The sequence below is a fragment of the Hakea prostrata genome, chromosome 2 (assembly GCF_041222555.1).
Source record: "Hakea prostrata isolate BN-2017 chromosome 2, UWA_Hpros_2, whole genome shotgun sequence".
NCBI lineage: Eukaryota > Viridiplantae > Streptophyta > Magnoliopsida > Proteales > Proteaceae > Hakea > Hakea prostrata.
Window position 1 is genome coordinate 17,731,952 of NC_142601.1, and position 23,182 is coordinate 17,755,133.

Consider the following 23,182-nt stretch of genomic DNA (forward strand, 5'->3'; position numbering starts at 1 on the left):
TTAATAGATGCCACTGCTGGATATGAAACGTTAAGTTTCATGGATGCATATTCGGGGTATAACCAGATCCTCATGAACCAAGAGGATGAAAAGTTTACTGCTTTCATGACCGATCGTGAAAGCTTCTATTACAAAGTCATGCCGTTCGGCCTGAAGAACGCAGGGGCTACTTATCAGAGGGTAGTAAACAAAATATTCAAGGATCTGATCGGGAGAAATATGGAAGCATACGTTGATGATATGCTGGTGAAAAGCACACCAAGATCAAAGCATATTGAAGGTTTGGCAGAAGTATTTTCGGTACTCCGGAAATACCAGATGAAGCTGAACCCAAAAAAGTGTGCCTTCGGTGTATCGTTAGGGAAATTTTTAGGTTTCATGGTGTCTCAAAGAGGTATTGAGGCTAACCCGGCCAAAATACAGGCTTTGATTAACATGGAATCTCCTAAGACCGTTCAGGATGTGCAATGCCTAATGGGAAGAGTAGCTGCGTTGAACCGATTCATCTCATAGTCAGGAGAAAAATGCCTCCCTTTTTTCAAAGCACTCAAGGATTTGAGGGGCAGTAAGGAGGCAAAATGGTCAGAAGAATGTCAAAAGGCATTTGAAAATCTGAAACAAACACTGGGTAAACCACCGCTTTTATCCCTACCAAAAAAAGGAGAAATTTTGCAAATTTATTTAGCAACATCACGCTCGGCGGTGAGTGCGGTACTTGTTCGGGAGAAAGACAAGAAGCAATGGCCAATCTATTTTGTCAGCCATGTGCTCCTCGATGCAGAAACGTGATATTCCCAGATCGAGAAGCAAGCTTTGGCTCTTATGATAGCGGCCAGGAAACTAAGGCCATACTTTCAAGCACATCCGATAGAGGTATTGACTACTTTTCCTTTTAATAAAGTTCTTCGTAAGCCTGATTTGTCTGGAAGAATGGTAGAATGGTCAGTCGAGCTTGGCGAGTTCCAAGTAAGTTTCAAGCCTCGAACGGCAATCAAGGCCCAAGCATTGGCCGATTTCATGGTAGAAACCACTGCACCGACCGAGGAAGTAGCCGAACCCAGTATTCCAACCATATGGGAGGTATACATAGACGGCTTGAGCAATAAGCAAGGAGCTGGAGCTAGGATTATTTTGAAAAGCCCAACAGGATTCATTATTCGCTATGCTTTGAGGTTCACATTCAAAGCAAGCAACAACGAGGCATAATATGAGGCCTTGATAGTTGGGCTCCGTCTATAAAAGGCACTGGCAATAGTAAAGGTATCTTCAGTGACTCAAAGCTTATTGTCAATCAAGTGCAAGGGGAGTATGGCGTCAAGGAGCCCCGATTGTAGAAATATCAAGAAATCGTGCAAGCGTTGCAGAAGGAATTCAAGAATCTGAAAGTATGTCAGATTCCAATAAAAGAAAATGCAATGGCAAGATGAGCTTTCAAACTGGCTAACCACAAAGAAAAGACTCTAGACCCTTCGATCTACATTGAGGAATTAGCATTCCCAAGCAGTCAGAAAAAGGAGATATCCTATATTGAAACTAAATGCTAGATGGACCCGATCGTGGAATATCTCGGAGATGATAATCTACCAGAAGATCCAAAGGAAGCAAGAGTAATCAAGGTACAGGCTTAAGGTTTGTAATGCAAAATGGAAGGCTGTACCGAAGGTCTTATGCTGGACCCCTCTTGAGATGTTTGGGTCCCGAAGGATTGAAAATAGCGTTGGCAGAAGTTCATGAAGGAATTTGTGGAGTGCATAAGGGCGGTCAAGCTCTGGACCACAAAATCTTAAGGCTCAGTTTGTATTGGCCGAAGCTCCAAGAGGCAACAATGGAATACGTTCGTTGCTGTAGCAATTGCCAAATCCATGCCACAGTATCAAAAAGGCCAACTAAAACCCTAACATCAATTCTAGACCCCATCCCCTTTGTGATGTGGGGAATTGATATTATGGGAAAATTCACCAAGGCTGCGGGTGGAAGAGAATATCTCATCGTAGCAATTGATTACTTCACCAAATGGGTAGAAGCTAATGGTTTGGCAACCATCACTGAAAAGAAGGTGGAGAAGTTCGTGTTGGAATCTATCATCTATAGATTCGGGATGCCAAAAATCCTCGTAACCGACCATGGTACACAATTCGACAACCCACAATTCGAGCAATTCTACAGCAGTTACCTAATTGAACATCGTATGTCATCAGTAGCGTATCCCCAAAGCAACAGGAAAGTAGAAGTTACAAACCCAACGCTACTTGACGGAATAAAGAAGAGACTCGAGTTTGACAAAGCCTTAGGGGTTGAAGAATTGCACAATGTTTTGTGGGCCTATCGAACTACAGTTCAGACTCCCACCGGAGAAACTCCATTTAAATTGGCTTATGGATCTGAAGCATTAGCACCCGTCATGGCTGGGACACTTCGGGGAAGAGAATTCGAAGAAAAAGTAAAAGAACAAGGATTGCTAGATAGCCTGAAACTACTAGATGAAGTTCGGACAAAAGCAGTTGCCCGAACCCAACATTATCAGCGAAGGATAGCGTCACACTATAATTTCCGAGTAAAGCGTCGGCAGTATCGAGCGGGAGACCTGGTGTTAAGGAATACTTTAGCTTCAGATCCACACCATCAGAAGAAATTAGATCCTTCGTGGGAAGGACCATATATGGTAATCAAGCCGGTCGGCTCGGGGGCATATAAGTTGAAGAACATGGCAACAGAAAAAGAGCTGGATCGTTCGTGGAATGCTAGACATCTGAAGAAATATTATCCATAGAAGATTATCATTTTCATTTATGATGTAAGGCATTCGACTCAATCAATGCAATTCCCAGTTTTCAACACAACATCTTTTGATTGGGGGCAACACACAATATTCAGCAAAAATGGATCAAATCAAAAGGCATCGGTTTAAAACCCGAGTGGGACCTTCGCAAGCTTAATGAATTTCTAAGGAAATTCTTAAGTAGTCATAGAGGCATCGGTTTGAAACCCGAGTGAGACCTCCGAAAGCTTAGAATAATTCTTTGGAAATTCCTAAGTAAGGCATCGGTTTAAAACCCGAGTGGGACCTTCGCAAGCTTAATGAATTTCTAAGGAAATTCTTAAGTAGTCATAAAGGCATCGGTATAAAACCCGAGTGGGACCTCCGAAAGTTTAGAAGAAGTCTTCAGAAATTCCTAAGAAAAGGCAACGGTTTGGATCGGCAAAGGCCTACTAAAGCAAAGACTTCGTTGATTGACAAAGTTTAAGGATAAAGTTAATTCTTTATTTCTTTAAACGACCAGAAGGGGCCAACCTTTACAACATCAAAAAGTTCTCAGGAAAATTGCATGTGAGATAACAAGTGTTGAGGTCAAATCTTCGTTTGGTTGAGAAACAGGGAATTCTAAGTATCATCATCGGTGATTGTGAAAATTTCCATAAACTTTCCTTTGTTGAAACAGAATCGGGAAGAAATACAAAAGTAGTTTTCTCGGAAGCAACACAGAGTCAAGAAGAAAAATTGAAGCGGCTCCCATATGTAGAAACAAAGTCGGGAAGACATAGGTGGACTGCTGGCCGTGGAGACATAGGTCCTCTCATCATTTGACTAACCCCTCTCATCCTCGGTGATTGCAAAGAGTTCTGTAAGCTCCCACCTATAGGACAAAATCCTCCGCGATTCCATACCCTTCATCCAGCTTTTTCTGAAGAAGCCTAACCCTTAGTCAAACCTGCATTCGAGGCAAGCTCTTCATAGCTGAATCCTCTAAGGGGGGACAAAGGAGGAGAGTCATCAAGATAATGCATTATATCCGGATCTAGAATGGGCCGGTCCACCACATCCTTAGCCCAGGCAGGAAGAGGAAGTCGCAGCTTTTCAAACACTCATGGATGACAGCGTGTACGATGGGGAGCCATGTTGAAATAAGGATTCCTCCTTAAGATCGACTCCCATAACTCGTTCTCACCATCCTGATAAGCCTGCAAGTTATAAGTGTTTAGCATATCAACAAATGGCTTACTCTGCAAATATTTGAAGATGCAAGCCCTGCGAACATCAATCCGAAGAGTTTTGGGCTGAGGAGTAACGGCTTGCCTCTGAGGCGTAGGCGTAGGAGCTTCAGCTACAGACCCCTTCAGCTCTCCCGAAAGGTTCTCAACTTCCCGCTCCAGTTTTCGGATTCTCTCCCTAGCACCATCCAAATCTGAATGAAGTCGTCCGATTTTAGAATTCTTCACTTGGGCAACTTCCCAAAGCCTCTCCCGAAGATGAGAAAGCTCAGCATCTTTGGCTTTGGATTCTTCCTGAAGACAAGAAAGATCATTATTTAAGCTACTAAACCTAAAAGCTTATTCCACTTGCTTGTGGAAGTTATCAGCAAGGCTCCTGCAATACCACAAGAGTTAGTCGGGACCATAAATTTTTCAGAATGAAAAACGATGAAGAGATACTTACAGCACAAATGACCTTATAAAGGCCTTGTCTGGAACAGCATTGAAGGCTCTGTTCTCGGCAGGCCTCTAAGCAAAAGTGCACCATTCTAGCGCCTTTTCAAAATCACCTGTCACCAAGTCAGACCTCTTCAACGACCAGGAATGCCTGTACACTTCATCATCTGACCGAGGACGCTTTCTTTTGGAAATAGCACCCTCGACCTCTTGGAAAACCTCCTCCACTACTGGAGGAGGAACCTCCACAGCTTGTGGAAGGTTGGAGGAAGATGCCAACGAGGCACCAGATGGGGATTCGGAGGCTCGGACGACAGCTGAAGGAACTACATCTTCCTTAGCAGGCCAAACGGTCTCCATCATGGAAGAAGACGCAAACGAGGCATCAACAAAGACTGTGGGAATCTGAACTTTAGGAGAATCACCAACAGCAACCTCTTCGCGCTGAACAACCTTTTTCACCACTGGAGTAGTCTTCTTAGAAGATTTTTCCCAAACAGCATCCAAGTTAACTTTTGGATGCACTACAAGGAAAGACAAACTTCGCTAGTTACGAAAGGTCAGCCAACAAAAAAAAATTGCAAGGAAAACCCTAGATGTCTGAAGTTCAGAAAGGATATTCCAATAAAAGGCTTCCGGAATGAATAACCACCAAGTAAAACTACTTTGGAGTTACTCAGGGAGGAGAAACCAAAGAACCCAACAGAAGAGAAGGATGGAGTGGATTAGGAGAAAACTCACTTGTTCAAATTCTGATTAGGGTATCGTCAGAGGATAGAAATGCAAAGCAGTAATGGCGAAGAGAAACGACTGTTCTTGCAAACGACAGAGACAAGAGTGAAGCACACTTGAGGGATTTAAATATCCCCAAGGGGTGATGTGACGGTTTAAAGCTCGTACGGATCAAGGGTCAAGGACAAGAGACAATTCAAATTTCGAAAAACAAATCCAAGATCAACGGTCAGGAGATAATGATGTTTCAAATTCGAAACTTAAAAGTTAAGTTCGTCCCAAGCCTCCACGTGGAGCATTGTACACCTGATACGAGGATGTGCAGCAAAAAACCAACCGTCGCACCAATATTAAATGAAAAGAATATTTTCAATTTCTTAGGAAGTACAACTCATACGCAAATACGAGGAAACATTTGAGTTTCGTCATAAAGTGGGTGCAACTTGGAAAAAAATGCTTCAAGTAAGTCACAGGGGATTCAGATTGAACTAAATCAACTCAGAGGCTGGGGTGTATCCCAAGGTTCCCGAACTTCAACCCCTCTGAGGTTCCCGATCGTCAACTTCGACCAAGGTACAAGGTTATTTCGGAGCAAGCCTAGTTCATTTCCGAACGTGATTCTAAAAGAAGAAAAGGAGCAAATTCTCTAAGTACGCTATGAGAAAATACTACCAGATCATTACAACAAATATTGCGAGAGTTCGAGAAAAAAAAAGCAAAAATTCATCTCATTTCCAAGGGCCATGGGGGGCCAACCCTTACAAAAAAAACAAGAGAGAGAGAGAGAGAGAGAGAGAGAGAGAGAGAGAGAGAGAGAGTTTCCTATTTTTCTTGGACGGGTTTTGTAGAAGGATCCGTGACTGGAGCAGGCTGCTGAGGTTCCTCGGGAAGAGATGGCGAATCATTAAGAAACTCCTCGATGTTCGGATCCGCCGGAACAGGATCCTCTTCTTCCTGAGCCCAATCGAGGAAAGGCAGCTCAAGCTTTTCAAAGACTTCTTTGTGGCAAACACCCTGAAAATGAGTCGTATCAAAAGTAGGGTTTTCCTCAAGGATAGCCTTCCAGACATCATTTTGTCCCGCTCGGTAGGCTTGAAGGTTGTATGGAGTCATTAGTTCGCTAAAGGGGATGCTATTCAGGTACTTTCAAATGCAGTCCCTCCGAAGATCTTGGGAAAGATGTTTGGGTTTGCAGGGAACGGTCACCTTCTTAAGACCATCGTTGTGAAGGGCCAAAATTTCAACCCTATACATACATTCGGAGGCGTACATTTTCTGTTTCTTCACGTCACACTCCAGAGCTCCAACACGACTAATGGACAAGTCAAGTTCCTTCTTCAAGGTGTTGACTTTGTCATTTTCCTCCTTCAACACTACAGCTTCCTTCTTCAACCGATCCACTTCGGAATTTGCCATCACCAACTGCTCTTCACTACTTTGGAGTAGGGAGCCACCACGACCAATCTGGTTCAAAGCCTCGACATGCTGGTAGAAATTCACCACAGCAGTCCTGAGAAAACAGACAATTATCAAGAAATCCTAGAAAGGATTACAAAGCAAGCGATAGAAGACCAAGGAAACACAATACCTTGTTGAGAGACGAACGAGCATATCGTCACTCAAAGACTCAATAGCTTGATGATCAGCTGGCATCAAGCTAAGAGAGCTCCACTCCGCGGCTTATTCATGATCTTGCATGACCCAATCCGACATGCTCAGCATCCACTGTGGAATGAAAACCTCCTCAGAGTCTTTACTCTTCTGAGATTTCTTCAGGACAAAAGCTTCGGTTGGGTTATGCTTCCTTTTGGTTCAGCTGAAGAGGGAACTTCCTTCTGTTGGCCTTTTTCCTTTCCCCGAGGATTCAACTATTGGTTTCAAATTCCTTATACCCTTGTAAGAAGGGTCCGGAGGAGGCATAGCAGCTATCTCATCTGCCGTCAGTGCCCAAGGAGACCGTTGTTCTGCAGCTACAACTATCTTGGTCGCCTTGACCTGAAGGTTCTCTGGGTTAACTCTGGGAGGCATTGCAAAGAAGGATAAAAGTCAGAAAATCAAATAAGGTTGCAATACATTCCAAAAGACATATGCAACAGTTAGAAAGCTCACAACGAGCTAGCCCCCAATATTGAAGAATCGGGGTGTATTCCATCTCATAACCATGTATCTCTTGGTACAATGGAATTGACTTGATCTTCTTGGCAGCTACTTTTTCGGCTTTGGATAAGGGAAGGACCCGGTTGCCCTCAGAATATGATGTAAGCAGCTTCCAGGTGATTGGGAAGTTAAGATCTGATTAAGGCGCTCGGCGAAAAAAATACCGTTTTTGCCATCCTTTGTGATTGGAAGGATAGGTTCCCCTAGCAAGGATACTGCTCGACCATCCAAGCTCAACCTCATTGCACTTGGAAAGAAAGACCCAACCCGAAGGGTTGGAAAGAGACAAAACATGGAAATGTACAAAGAGAGGGAGAGAAGGTTCGATACCAAGTTCAAAACACAAACCCAAAAAGCTAACGATAAGACACCAGCTATTGGGGAGAAGCATTCCAGGACAAATGTCCCAATGATTTAAAACAGCAGAAAACAAAGAATGGAAGAATGGAAAATGGACTCCACTCTCCAGAGTATCTATATACAAAGAAAACTCTTCGGGCAGGTTCGAATTGGCCCTTTCATCAGGTTTGGGGGCTCTAAGATAATATAATGGAGGAAAGTCAAAACATTCAACTGCCAAAGGGAGTTCAACTTCGGTGAAGGAGGAAGGAACGGAACTAGGTTCATCCTTGGGCCTGCTAGGTTGTTTAAACTGCCGAGAGGTCTCAGCAGTCACCTTAGGAGTTCTGGACGGTCCAAACTCAGGAGGCATGGAAGGAAATTCAATATCTTTTTCTACTTTCTTCTTTTGGCTCACTTCTTCAAAGTCACGCCAAATGGCAGTAAAGTTCGCTTGTCACTATCTGACTGTTCGATGGGGACAGAGACAAATGCCTCACCACCAGAGTCGCCCTTACTGGCGCTATGTTCAGAAGAACCTTCATAAGAAACCCTACCACCTTCCATTACTGGGAAGGTCTGGTTTTGGTTTTTAATAAAAGCGGAGACAAAAGTAAAAGGAAAGATCGAGACAAATAAAGGATACAAAGGAGTCAATGAACTTACTGATTCATCGAAGCAGAGAGCGTAAAAGCGAGAAGATTTTTAGGGCGCAAGGAAGACGACGAAGTTTCAAACTCCAGACAAAGAGAATGAAACATACGAAGACAACGAACAACTTTTAAGCACGCAGATAATCGAGGACGTGTACGATTAGGATAACTTCAGAATTGACGATCATGATCGGGAGACGTTTCAAAAAGTTTGAACAAATCGAATAAAAATAGACGTTTTGAGAAACCGTCGTTTCGATTTCGTGAGCAATGATGATTTTGGCTGCAGAGGACACGTGGCATCACCCCCATGAAAAATGAAGACATTCGCAAAACTCGAGGAAAAAGTGATGCAGCAGCATTAAATGCGATTCGACATTTAATAAGCGAAGGATTATTCAAAACCATTATTTGATAAACGGGACCAGTTCAAACCAAGCCCTCAGAGTTGCCTGAATGCTTGGTCTCGGGGGCTCGTGATATGGGAAAAATAATTATTAAACCGGTTCCGCCCTTGGTTCGACCCTCGACCCTGGTCGGGAAGAAACGGACCGACTCGCATCCGAGCGGGCCGGGTTGAAAGATAGCTTGCTGAAGAAGAAACCTGATTTAGTCAACAGGCACGCCCAAATCCGTAATTATCGGAGTGGACAAATCGTCAAGGAGATGGTTAACAGCACTTACAGGAGCAAACGATCGTGCTTACTTGGATAACTGCCACGCTATGATCGTGCTAACAAAGAAGTTATCCATTATCCCATCAACAAACGGATCTATTATCAACAGATCTAATCGTTAAAATCGGACGGCCACCCAAAGAAAGCTCAAATAAATCCAATGAAGGAGATTCAAAGGTAAACACTATATAAGACATGACCTACGTACAAGAGAGGTATCTGAATCGTATTCCATATATTCGTATTCATACTTTTGCTCTATATTCAAGCAGAGCCTTTTATGATCAGTTCATCAACTGACTTAGCCTTCGGAGGTGGACTCCCGACCCCCGCGGTCGGGCCACATCTGACGATTGTTTTTGTAGGTCATTCATCCATGATCTAAGGGCTGAGCAGATTTTGAACGCATCAATTAGTTAACAAAATTGAATTATTCCACTCTTGCATTACTATTAAGAAGTTGAATTATAGGTGGCATATCTCCCTGAGATCAACCCGTTAGCTACACGATACTGTACGCTTGCGGTTATTTTATTTTGCAAACAGTGAGTAACACCATCTATTGTGTTGTATATGCTGCCCCTGTGCCTAGATGTAGACCATGTCTTAACTTTGGGATGTTTGTCTTCATCATTTGACTGCAAAACATGGAGTTTCCCTCTCTTGGAATTGAAGGCGCGTAGTGTTGCTTTTCTTTTATTATTGATTCATTTATCTTTTTTATTCACAGTTGCAAAGATAATGATTCTATTATTTCTTATTGAATGGTAATGTATCTTAGTTTTTATGATATTATTTTGCAGTCTTATGGTATGAGAAGACTAGCAATGGTTTACCAACATATCATCAATGTCTTCTTCCCTATGAGCAACCATTCTATGGAACGATTCATGTGTTGTCGACTCACAAAGACTGGCTCATTTATCATAACACTTTCAGGGTGATCAAGAAGTTCTCTAGCTTGACAAGAGCAAAATCTGGATCAGCATATTGGCAATGCCAAACCATTGCACTCTCTTTGGTCTCTACGGATGAACCATCAAGTTTCCCAGTCATCTCCATTCTGACTGAATATATGATTTTGAAACAGGGTTACGTATGTTTAGGGTTTAGCAAAAGTATGATCTAGTTTCTTATTTCCTTGCCTACATATGATGTATTCATAAGGTATGAGATTCATTCAATATCTTATTGCTGTGACTAGACATCATTCAACAATCATATAATATGCAATTCTCTCATATGATTGAAGTGGGGTATCAATTAAAACAATAGGATTGTAACCTGGCCTTCCAAATTTCTCATTAATTCTCTTTGCTGTTGAATTAGTTTCAGACTGTACCTTCTCAGTGGTGCTGTATTGACTATTCTATAATCATCTAGTGATTCTAATTAAGAAGAAGAGTGATTGTTATTCAATGACACTGATTCTAAGGTGCTGCTAACTTATACTTTGCAACCTAAACTCACGGAATATAAGAGCTTGAGTTATCCTCTCAATGATATGTTTATTATGATGCTAGAAGCACAAAACTTTTGTTGATGTGAGAGAAATGATGTTTGTTATTTCATGCCCTTGTCCTTAGTGCAGACATTCTTGTAGTCTTATTTAATTGACATTTTTTTTTTGGATCTTTAGCTCAATTGGTAGAGCGCTTGGAGGATGAGCATGTTTCAAGAGATGGTGGTTCAAAGCCACCAAGGTTATTTTGATTCAATGATGAATTAGGGTTTAAAAAAAGAAAAAGGAAAAAAAACGATGAATTAGGGTTTAACCACTCTATATGTAATTTTTTTAATGTGTTTAAATTTTTTTACTTGGTTTTATTAAAAAAATAATTAATTTGTAAATAATTATGTTGCCAATTATTTTTATTTTATTGCGTAATTGTCAATTTAAGTTTAAATTGAAGCGTTTAACTTTTCTTAGTTGATTTTATTTTTAAAAAAAATGTGCCCATTTTATGCATACCATACAAGATTCTGTGCAAATTTTGCCATAGAAATACGCCCTCCAACCATGCAAGATTTCAATACATATTATGTACCAAATTTGCCCAATTTCGCACAAAAGCATAAAAAATGGTATGCATTTAGCACAAAATCATTGCCATACAACCCCTTATTACCTCGAGCTTTTTCGTGCCACCCCACATAGGAGTTAGGGCTACAACAGGGCCGGGCTTTTGCAATCCCAAGCCCAACCCTATATCTTCTAATCTAAGCTCATTCCCGCCCTGACCCTAGTTTAGGGTCAAGGATTATTGTCCCTAGTTCTAAGCCCTATAGGGCCAAGCCAAGCCCATTCCCGCCCTGATTAGCCCTAATTGGGTCAGGTTAGGATGGATTGGCCCTGATTGGCCATGTTCCTGACCTTGATTGGCCTTGACACTAATTGACCCCTGACCCTGGCCATGATTGGCCCTGTCCCTGGCCCTGATTAACCCTATTTTGGCCCTAGCCTTGATTGGACTTGTCCCTAGTCTTAATTGGTCCTATCCTTAGACCTAAAATATCAAATGTAAATTCATAAAAAAAATACATAAAGGTATCACAAGTTAACTAAAAATAAACTTCATAGAAATATAAGATGATTCAAGCTCTTACAAAATGATAAAATAGTCAATAAGTTGATAGTGTTGCTTTAAATATAAATAAATTCACACTCCATAATTCTATATTGAGCTCTGAAAGTCTCCTATTGCTTTGGTGATGAAAATTGAAAACATTTCCTATTGATACTCTTATTCAACAAAAAAATTCATATTCAAAACCTTGTTAACAAGTAAATCAATGATAATTTATTATTGATATTTTTTTCGTAGTTAAAGAAAATGATATTTTAGTTACAAACATAATTATCTGTCTTTAATAAGTTTTTTGAAATATCACATTGGAAGCAAAAGAAAGATGTCAATATTCATGATGAGAAGTTGGGGTGTAGATTTGTTAGATATTAATTTTTTATATACTAGTTTTTATTATTTATAATATATTATCTTGCCTTAGTCCCAAAAAAGAAAAAGTCAATATTTTTTGGGAACTAAAAATGACTTAATTGAAAAAATAAAATTACCTTAAAAATAATATAAAAAGTGAACTCATAGTCTAATAGGATCAAAACGACTTAGACTTAGAATTATATCAATGTTAATATGAAGATTAGGGTAAAAATCTCGTACATGATCGAGGTCAAATTAACATCAAGACTAGAGCCAAAATTAGGGTCAGGATTAAGGCCAAAATCATATGAATATTTATTACATTGATAATGAGTATATAATTTATTTTTAATAATTTTCTAAAAAACATGATCATGTTTTTAAAATTTGACACGTGTCAAGTATATACCCATGTGATTAGGACCTATATCGTCAGAATCAAGGCCAAGATCAGGGACGGGCCGAGACTGGTTGGGCGAGCCAAAGAGTAATCCCAGGCCCGCCTTGGCCCTAGTTCCAGGGCCAGAATATTTTGGCTCTAACTCTCCCTTAGGGCCAAAATCTTTAGCCCAAGCCCCATTCGGGCTCAGGGCAGACTTAAGGCGGGTCAAGGCCGCCAAGGCCAAACTTGCACCCATAACATTAGGAATTAAAATCTCCAACGCATATCTAGTGGGCATCTTGTTCTGTCCAATAGTGGTGATACAGTTCCAAATCTCTAGCCTTTGAGCTCTAATAGGTTCACCATACACCCAGGTGATTAGAAAAGGCGCTACAGAAGATGTCAAGACCTCCCTATCTATTTTATTCTTGTCTGACACACTGGACATAATGCTGCAAATATCATATTGCAAGACCCCAAGATCCTTCCTTTAGTATCAAAACCAGTGATTACCACTAAACCTAGTGTGTATCATGTTTTCTTTAAATAATTTTGTAAATCTTATCGTTTCTGATAAGTATGAATTTATATACTAAAAAATTCATAGCTTATTCTATATATATTATCTATTTTCTTAACCAATTTGTGACACATAGAATTGTTAATGTAGATTAGAGATGCAATTTGGCTCATAGGTTCATCTACATCTCTCAAGTAATTTAATTAACATATAATCCAAATATGACTCACTTTTACATATGCTTAGCAATGGTATAAATATTTATATGATTATGTCTGACTATCAGGTCTTGAGCACAAAACATGACACGTGAGATAGATATTATAAGATCACATTAAAAGAAGACATTTTTGGATTTCTCTTTAAAACCGTGGCCCATGGGATAGAAAGGGGCCGGAGAAGTTTGGAGAGATGGAGATTTAAACCTAAGACGTTACCATCATTGTGCCAAGCCCTTAAGAAGAAGACAAATAATCATTAAATACTTTAGAAAGATGTTACCATCATTGCCAAATCCCTTAGAAGAAGACAAATAACCATTATATACTTTAGAAGTAGTTTGGACTTTGGATTATATTTGATTATTGTTCATGCATTGGCATTATATATCAATTGGTGAACGGTGTACACCAATAAAATTTAAAACAAAAAAAAGGGCTTGAAACAACATTTAAAATTTATCAGCGATATATCGTTGATTTTACAATTTCGAGCAAGATATTACAAGGTTTCTTTATCTACTTGATGCGGATTGCTGTCCTATTAGGTGTGGTTTCTAAAGTATGATGTCACGTGTGATGTGCACGTCTTTATATGATTCTTGTGGTTTTCACGAGGTGAGAATGAGTATTATTACTATTAGTGAGACTCATTAGTTTTTTGTCAATTTCAGTTTTAATTTTTTGTCTCACAGTAATTATTAACATTTTTGAAAACCCAACTATTTTTTTTGTATTTCGAATCTCCATGTCTAATATTAATAAAATTATATTCTGATCCTTGATGGAGCTGATCTAACAAGGTGAAATTTCCCCAGACAAAAACAACAAAGTTCGCAAAAATATTGAACTTTAATGTCAATACATGTGATAGCTCTTTCCACCAACAATTTATTTTTGTATCGAAAAAATTAAATGTGGTAAGCGTGGAAAGCGTGGAAAGAAAGTCCAAATTTAGAGTTTATTTATTTATTTTAAGAATTTGATAACTTCCTATAATAGGGGAGGGGAGTAAAGATCTCTTTAGCATGGAATCCAAAAGAAACTCTCTTCTGGACCATTAAATCCTTTTTTGGTTAGATTAGAGAAACAACTTAGATTGGAGGTGGAGAATACTTTTTCTAGGGAAGAGATCAAATGGGTTCAAAAATCTAGAAAACAGTGGGTGCTTCAAGGTGATAGGAATACTAAATATTTCCATATTTCTACTATCTCCTGTCGTAAGAGAAATAGAATTGAGGGGTTGAAGAATAATGAAGGATAATGGATCTTTGAAGCTTTTGCTTTAAAGAATCATGTTGTTCAATTTTATAAAAATCTATTTTCTGTTGAGGAAGTGACAACTAGGCCCTTGCTTACGAGTCATTCTTTTCCTACATTGGACAATGATTAGTTAGCCATGCTTGCAGATAATGCCACAGATGTAGAAGTTTTTAAAACTGTGAAACAGTTGCATCCTTGGAAGGCCCCTGGTCCTGATGGATTTCAAGTAGCGTTCTATCAACGGACTTGGGCTACAACTGGTGGTTCAGTCTGCAGAATAGTCAAAGAAACCTTTCTAGGTAATTTGGAAGGTAAACTCAGTGCCACTTTCATTGTTTTAATTCCTAAAGTAGAGACACCTGAGAAAATTCCGCAATTTTGGCCGATATCTCTCTACAATGTCAGTCTTAAGATTTTAGCTAAGTTGATTACTAATAGACTCAAGGAATTCATGCCCAATTTAGTAGCTCCTAACCAAGTGAGTTTTGTTCTTGGACGGCACATCCAAGAAAATATCATCATAGCCCAAGAGCTTTTTCATACTATGCGTGTAAAAGGTAGCAAACGCAATTATATGGCCATTAAAATTGACCTTAAGAAGGCTTATGATCGCCTTCAGTGGAATTTTATTACAGAAACCCTTTCTTTTGCAGGTGTTCCTAACAAGCTCATTGACGTTATCATGTTGTGTGTTACTTCTATACAATTCAGTATTCTCTGGAATGGTGAGGAGACAGAGCCATTCTCCCCTTTCAGAAGAATCTGACAGGGAGACCCACTGTCACCTTATCTTTTTGTCTTATGTATGGAGCGATTGACACATTGCATTCAGGATGTTACTCAGGAAGAAGGTTGGAAGCCAATACAAGTACGTAGAGGCGGCATTGGGATAACACATATAATGTTTGCAGATGACCTAGTTCTATTCTCTGAAGCTTCATTGGATCAGCTCTTAATTGTTAAAAATTGCTTAAGAAAGTTCTGTGAGGCTTTCAGAAGTAAAGTTAGCAACGAGAAATCACACATCTATTTTTCTGCAAATTTGGAGAAGCATAAAGCTCTTGAAATTGCCAAGGCAAATGGGTTTATAGTGACAAAAGACATTGGTAGATACCTTGGTGTTCCCATCTGGAATGAGCGTATTAAAAAGGCTGATTATAAATATTTGGTAAGTAAGGTTAAGACCCGGCTTGCAGGATGGAAAGCTTCTTCCCTTTCCCTCGCTGGTCGTATTGTTTTGGCTAAATCAGTCATTATGTCTTCTCCCTACTACACCATGCAAAGCACTGCAGTTCCTAAAGGGATGCTGGAAGATATAGAGAGAGAAATCCGCTCATTCATTTGGGGTGATACCCCTCAGAAAAGGAAGGCCCACCTAGTTAACTGGACCTGCATTTGCTCTCCAAAAAGCGAAGGTGGTTTGGGGTTCAGAAGGCTAGATCTAATGAATAGAACTTTTATGTGTAAATTAGCCTGGGGCTACTTTCGACAAGATTCTCTATGGGTTACTTTGTTAAAGGATAAATATGGGTCACGCTGTTGATCATTTCCTTTAAAAACTTCTATCACTGACTCCACTCTATGGAAAGCTCTCTACAAGGAGGCAATTGATATGCATTCCCTTTGTCACACTTCTATTGGGAACAACAAAAATACAATGTTTTGGTAGAATGTTTGGTTGGGTAAAGATGAACCTTTGGAGTCGCTGGTGGAGAAACCACTTCCTCAACATATGCTATGGGATAAAGTAAGCGATTATTTTAATGAGAATGAAGCTACTTGGTCAAATATAATTGAAGAATTCCTTCCCAGTAACATTAGGGGGCAAATTGAAGTTTGTACATTCCCTAGTTTAGCAGCAGGCAATGATATGGTGATGTGGTCCCTATCCAAAATGGGTCAATTCTCTGTTAGCTCTACTTATGAGGCACTAGCAGAAGGTTTGAGTAGATTGAGTATTTGGATGGATGCTACCTATTGGGAGACTTTATGGAAATTAAAAGTTCCCAATCGAATTTGTTCCTTCATGTGGCTAGCTTCGAAGATTGACTTCTTACTAATGATCGTATGTGGAAAATGCAGCTGATTGACAGTAGTCGATGTAGTATTTGCCCTAGGGATGAGGAAGATAATATCCACGTCTTTCGTAATTGCATGTTTGCTTAAGGTATTTGGAATCAGTTGGTGCCACAGAGACAACTTGCATGGTTCTATGGGTGCAAAAGAGAAGAAGGATTCGCAGAGAATATCTGTGGGAAAGCAGCTAAATGGAAGCACAACTGGGCAGCAAAATTTGCTTGTGTTCTTAACTTCCTATGGGGTGGAGAAATCAAGATGTTCATGATGAATCTTTTGTGAGGCCTGAGAATGGTCGAGTTCTTATTGAAGAATACTTTGATGGAATACAGGATGCATGGAGAAGCTGCTGTTATTTAGTTAAAATACCCATGCAGATGAAACACACTATAGGGTGGAAGCCCCCCCAAAAGGGCTGGTTTAAATGTAATACCGATGCTGCTATTAATAGTTGACAACAATTTTCCCAACTGGATGGACTAATTAGAGACGAGGTTGGTAATTTTAGAGGCGGGTTCACTAAAAGGATTTCCCTTTGTGAAGTTCTCGAAGCAGAATTATTGGCAATCCAAGAAGGTTTGTCACTAGCATTAAATATGGGAGCTTGGCCAGTCCAATTCCCAGCAAGCAGTCTCTTTGCTCGATCCAGGTCATAAAGAACGAGGAAAGTATGGCAAGATATCTGAAGGAATTCAACATATATTCGCCTCTAGAAGGCATGTTCATTTCAATCATGTGGGAAGAGATGATAATCAAGCTACAGATTAGTTGTCTAGGTTCTCTATGGATCCAGGAAATTCATGGTCTTTTATTCAGGAGCCTCCTCCGGATTTGATGGAGATTCTATGTATTGATTTTAGTCCAGACCAACGGCTAAAAATCTCTTTAGCAAAATGTCCAAATTGAGAGGTGAGTTATTCGAAATTGTTTTAGTCCAGACCAACGGCTATTAACCACAAATATTACAGGAGAGGCCCAAAGAATTTAAGGTGATGAGTTTTTTTTTTAAATATTTTATTAATTTTTACTTATGGGTCCCAGTTAGGAGAGATATCCACACACTCAACTACTCAAGTAGTTTGGCTTATGTAAAAAGTGTGGATATACACAAGGGGCAACCGAACTCGCTCGTGTTTTCGCAACGTGACTACCATGTAATGAATGTCCAAGCCACGCGGAGGCTACACTTTCTCGGCTTTCATCAGAATGTTACATGAGGGGTATTGCTGTCATTTCGTATATGAAATATGGTTGGTGAAAGTGAAACTCGGCAGATTACAAATTATTCATTGGGCTGAATCTTAGGTCGATTTTATACCGAAAATACCCTTGGAACAGTCTTACCAACCACCGTCACCAACCCCTCCTTCCCTCTCGGGTTGGGTTCAGGTTCTCGTAGGTGAGTCGTCAAAATAGGATCTATCATATTCGATTCATATGGGACCCACCCCCTGACTCTTGCTTTTAGTTTTACTCTTCTCCGTCTCTCCCGCTCTGCTGAAACCAAACCAAACCAAACATTCTCCATATTTGCTCTTCTCAGGTTCCTTAAAACCGGAGATAGTTTCCATCTGACAAAACCTGAGAAAGAAATATATAAAACAAGTTTTTGTTTCCCTCGACTCAAATAAAGAAAGAGTCAGGAGTTTAACTCTGGGTCTCTTCCTTCTACTCTCAGACATTTACTCCTTCATGCTATGGCATCGATTAAAGTTTCTGAATCAGCCTTTCGTTCTTCTCCACGTTTCTCCAAGTCCCATTCAAGTTTAAATGATTTTAGAAGTACCCATTTGAGATTTACCACAAGTTCTAAGGCAATCAAATGGGGAAGTTTAATCACAACTGGGGATTTGATGATTGTGAGAGGCGGAGAAGGGAAGAGTAAGGTAAAGAAACCAGCAGTAGTAGCGGCGGCGGCGGCGGCGGAGGATAGGAGAGGAGTGCGGGTAAGGTCTAGCGTCGAGAGGGTGGACGAAGGAGGGATTTTGATAGGAACAGAAAGTGTGAATCTCATGCCGGAGAGATTCAAGGTGGTAGCTCTTATGGCGTTCATCATGTGTCTCTGTAATGCTGATCGAGTTGTCATGTCTGTCGCCATTGTCCCTCTCGCTGCTAAATTTGGGTGGAACAGTTCCTTTTTGGGGATCGTTCAGGTATCTTATATATGCTCCTTCCCTTTTGCATTCTAAGATCAACTAAAAGATGTTCCATAGTTCCATGTTTGTTGATCTTATCTTTTAGAAGTTTTCATTTCTTTTTTGTTTCGTGATCTTATCTTTTAGAAGTTTTCATTTCTTTTTTGTTTCGTTAGAATGTCACAATAGTAACCTAAAATCACTGCGTTTAGGTTATTAGGTATTCCGCCTTTGACGGCCATTCTTGTCACACATCTCAAGTCTATGGCTCCGTTTGGTTGACGGGTAAAAAGGTTGAGAAATTCGGGAAGTTAGGTATCATGTGTTTTGAGTTGGATTGACAAGAAAAGGAAAGATTAGGAAAAAGATAGAATGGTGTTTTAATGGGTGGGGTGTTTGGTGGGAGAGGGAAGAAATGGAGGTGGTAGCTACAAATGAGTGGTGCCAAATTCCTACTAGTGTGGTGGGATTTTGAATATAAATGGGATAATAAAATTTGAAATGCCACATCATCACCATTTCTTTTTCTTTTTCCATTGTCATTGTTGTCCATCCATCATGAAAACACGGTCTTAACTTTTTTAATTTTTATTCAAAACAAGCTTTTCTTTACCCTTCTCGGGGGAGAGGAGATTTCTTGATCCAAATAAGTAGGGTTCAGGAAAATTGAATTCATGAGCTTCTAATTATGAGGGGTTGATCTTTATCAATTGAGGTACCCTTTGATGGAGGAGCCTTGCTGTGGTAGTAGGATCTCCCCCTCTGTGTTGCTGATCCTAAATTTATTCTTCTATTTAAAAAACATGGGTAACTTTCACCCAGGATAGTCCCACCAATGTTTTTAGAAAATTGAAAAAAAAGAAGTGAAAATTGGTTTGGTGAATCGGTCAGTTTACTTCATTGATATTAAGTTTGGATCATTGCTAGTCAATTTGTTTATATTTTATCTTGAAGCAGATCAATTCATGGGCTGATTTTCGGCTCCTAAAACGGATTTGGTTTTCAGCTTAAACTTAGTATGCATTTGGTGACGTTTCCATTCTAAAAGAATAGTTCTTGTGTAAAAAGTAAAATCCATTTTTACATGTTCCTAGGCCGAGAGACCATTCTTAGTTTGGAAATGGGCTTTTGATTAATCCGTTGTGAAAATATTCCTAATTGAGTCCATATTATGAAAAATCTAGTTTTCGAGCAAGGCCATGGGTTGAAAGAGCAAAGTAAAATGGTTTGCAAGCACGATGGGGATGTTCTAGAAGAGACTTTCACCACTGGGATCCCTCTTATCAAATTTTTGTTTCTCCAACAGAACATGTCTTACATTTTCTGCAAAAATCATTCCTCAAACCACTTTTCACATTGGCCATTCTTTAAACACAAAAGAACAAACTGTCTTAACAAACACCTACCAGACGGTTATCGGATGCTTCCTTAGGATGCATTTGATAATGGTCTCAGAGAACAATTCTGATGTTCTTTTGCTCTCGAAGAATGGGTGGTAGATTTTTGTTAAAATGGTTCATTCTTGAAGAACAAAAGAACAAACCAATGAGGAAGTGGTCCAAAGAACTGGTTTTGCAGCACATGTAAGACATGTTTTGTTGTGGGAATGAAATCTTGAAACAATGTTCCTGATGGTAAAAGTCTCTTGATACCACCCCCCCCTCCATCTTTGTTCCAACCCATGTCCTTGCTTGAAAACTAGATTTTTCAGATTGTGGGCCTAATTGCGGAATATTTCAATAAAAGGGTTTATTAAGCATCCATTTCTAAATAGAGAACGATTTCTCAACTTAGGAACATGTAAAAACATTTGTACACAAGAACCAGTTTCCCCAAAATGGGAACGCTACCAAACACCCACTTAGAATCTTGATCCAGTCTGATGTAGAACTAAATAATCTCTGCCTGATTGGGACCCAAATTCCAGTTTTAAAATCCTTGGCTCTTCCAACCCACTCTGGTTTGGGCTAATAGAAACTGGCCCATGTAGAGTATAATCTTGGGCCTGGGCTAAGATCTTGATTTTGGAGGAAAATAGCAGTAGATATATAGGGTCAAATATTTTTGTGCGCTTATGGATGTTCTATTGCATCGGGAAAGGTAATAAATACTAATGTAAGTTGTTAGCTGCTTCTAGACTTCTAGTTCATGCTATTCTATGTGATATGTGATATTTGATGTTTCTCTTCAATACATCGAATGTTCTAGTGAGATTTGCTTGCATGGACTTTCAGTCATCATTCCTGTGGGGATATGTTTTCTCATCTGCTGTTGGAGGAGCCTTAGTAGACAGGTATGGTGGGAAGAGAGTAATGGCATGGGGTGTGGCTCTTTGGTCCTTGGCCACTCTCCTCACTCCTTGGGCGGCTGAACACTCTGTTGCAATGTTGTTGGCCGTCCGTGCAATGTTTGGATTGGCTGAGGGTGTTGCTTTACCTTCAATGAATACTCTCTTGTCTAGGTAACAGGTTTTCTGCATTTCTATGCATTGTACCACTTGTTTGGGACTTGAATAAAATTCATTTGTCCAAGTTGCCTTAAGATTTAATTAGAGATTCTTTTTCCCTCTTCTATTCTGTTAGGTGGTTCCCATGCCATGAACGGGCAAGTGCAGTTGGATGTTCCATGGCAGGATTTCATCTTGGGAATGTTACAGGCTTCTTGTTAACTCCTATCCTGATGATGAAACTTGGAATTTCTGGTCCTTTTGTGCTCTTTTCAATGCTTGGACTACTCTGGCTTACAATTTGGGCTTTTCGTGTCACAAATGATCCAAGAGAAAGTTGCACAATCCATAAGATGGAATTGCGGTTGATCCAAGCTGGAAAATCAGATTCTCAGCCTAGTTACGATGGCACACTTCCGCCTTTTCATCAACTATTCTTTAAGCTACCCACATGGGCAATCATCTTTGCGAATGTCACTAACAACTGGGTATTTGTTTTTCTTATTAAACATTTGCACAAGATTGTTCAGTACCTTTTGAAACACTAAAAATCTGCCATAACTTGCAGGGGTACTTTGTTCTTCTTTCATGGATGCCTGTGTATTTCAAGACTGTGAGTTCTTCCTCTTCTGTTTTTTCAATCTTTTTGTTAGTGAATTTTGGTATTTGACGACTTGTCAAGAGCTGGAGACCACATACTTCATGTCTCAAACTACCAACAACTATTTGCATAAATGGACATGAGAATATCAAGTAGCAAAATTTGCATTTTATGTAATTTGGAGAATGGGTTTCATAAATAATTAACACAGGTCTTCAATGTCAACTTGAAAGAAGCTGCTTGGTTTAGTGCCATCCCATGGGGAATGATGGCTGCTTTGGGTTACGTAGCAGGTGCTGCCTCAGATTACTTGATCAAAGAAGGCTACTCTACAACACTGGTCAGGAAAATCATGCAGGTAACTCTTTATCATTCTCTCTGGAATTCCAATCCTAATATGGTGATACTAGGATATTTTTTGTTAACATTTAATTTTATCCCTGGTGATTGAGGCAGTCTATTGGCTTCATTGGACCTGGAGTATCATTACTCTGCTTGAATTTTGTGAAGACACCTGCAGCGGCAGCCATGGTCCTGACCGTTGGATTGAGCTTGAGCTCATTCAGCCAAGCAGGTTTTCTCCTTAACATGCAAGTAAGTGTTCATTCCACACCATTATAACCTTAAAATCTGTGATCTGTATATTGAGTATCCATGATTGTTTTTTGGCTCAATGTGAGGCAAGATAACAAATGGTATCTCTATTACAGTGCTTCTATCAGCAACTAAAATCATGATCATTGATTGCTTTTATCAGGATATAGCTCCCCAGTATGCAGGGTTGCTCCATGGGATTGCAAATGCATTTGGAACAGTAGCAGCAATAATCAGCACCATTGGCACTGGTTACTTTGTTCAGTGGTTGGGATCTTTCCAGGCATTCTTAACTGTAACGTCAGTTCTCTACTTCGTGACAACAATCTTCTGGAACCTGTTTGCAACAGGGGAGCGTGTCTTCTAGGTTGCATTAGCAGTTTGGATTATAATATTTACATCGGAAGGATGAAATATTTCAGCAATGGATGAAGCACAACACGGGCAATCTAAACTAATGATTCAGTTGCTCAGACGGGTCACCATGAAAAGGAGAAAACTGTTGTAAAAGAAGGAAGGACTGGTTCTGCAACAGGAGATACTTGATTCTGGCGATTAGAAATTAAAGTGGGAAATCAGTTTCAGCCCTCTACAAGATTAAAGAGATGTACGAAGCTGAAGTATAGGAACTACACTTTGTATTGAAAAACATTCCAGAAAAGGATGAATTCTCTGTTCATTATAAACATTTTCATCATTTTGAAGGGGTGGAAACACCTGTTTATACAACAATACTTAAAACCTATCAAGAATCATGAGCAGTTGCTTTCCAACGAATGAAGCTCAGAGCACTTGAGCATAAGAACTCCAAACACAAACAAGAAGGGCAGGTCTGAACCATGGCTTGAACCTGCCATGTGGAAGGATGAGAGGCAAATTTCCATCTTAAGGTCATACCCAGCCATGAAATATGTATTGCCACTCGGGGAAGACCGTTGCTTGAAACTTTTAACCGTGAATTAGGAAATTGTGAGCACAAAGGAACCAAGCTCCAGTATGTCAGGAGGGGCAGGTGGGGC

At 39.9% G+C, this 23,182-nt stretch overlaps 1 protein-coding gene across 1 annotated transcript; it reads left to right on the forward strand.

Moving 5' to 3' along the window:
• The first annotated feature begins 17,893 nt into the window (after nt 1-17,893).
• LOC149023922 (putative anion transporter 3, chloroplastic) lies at nt 17,894-23,156 on the forward strand. The gene is made up of 7 exons (XM_089144363.1): nt 17,894-18,540; nt 20,757-20,983; nt 21,105-21,456; nt 21,537-21,581; nt 21,781-21,927; nt 22,026-22,163; nt 22,327-23,156. The coding sequence occupies exons 1-7, from the start codon at nt 18,085-18,087 to the stop codon at nt 22,528-22,530; spliced, it is 1,569 nt and encodes a 522-aa protein (XP_089000489.1). The 5' UTR covers nt 17,894-18,084; the 3' UTR covers nt 22,531-23,156.
• The last annotated feature ends 26 nt before the right edge of the window (nt 23,157-23,182 follow it).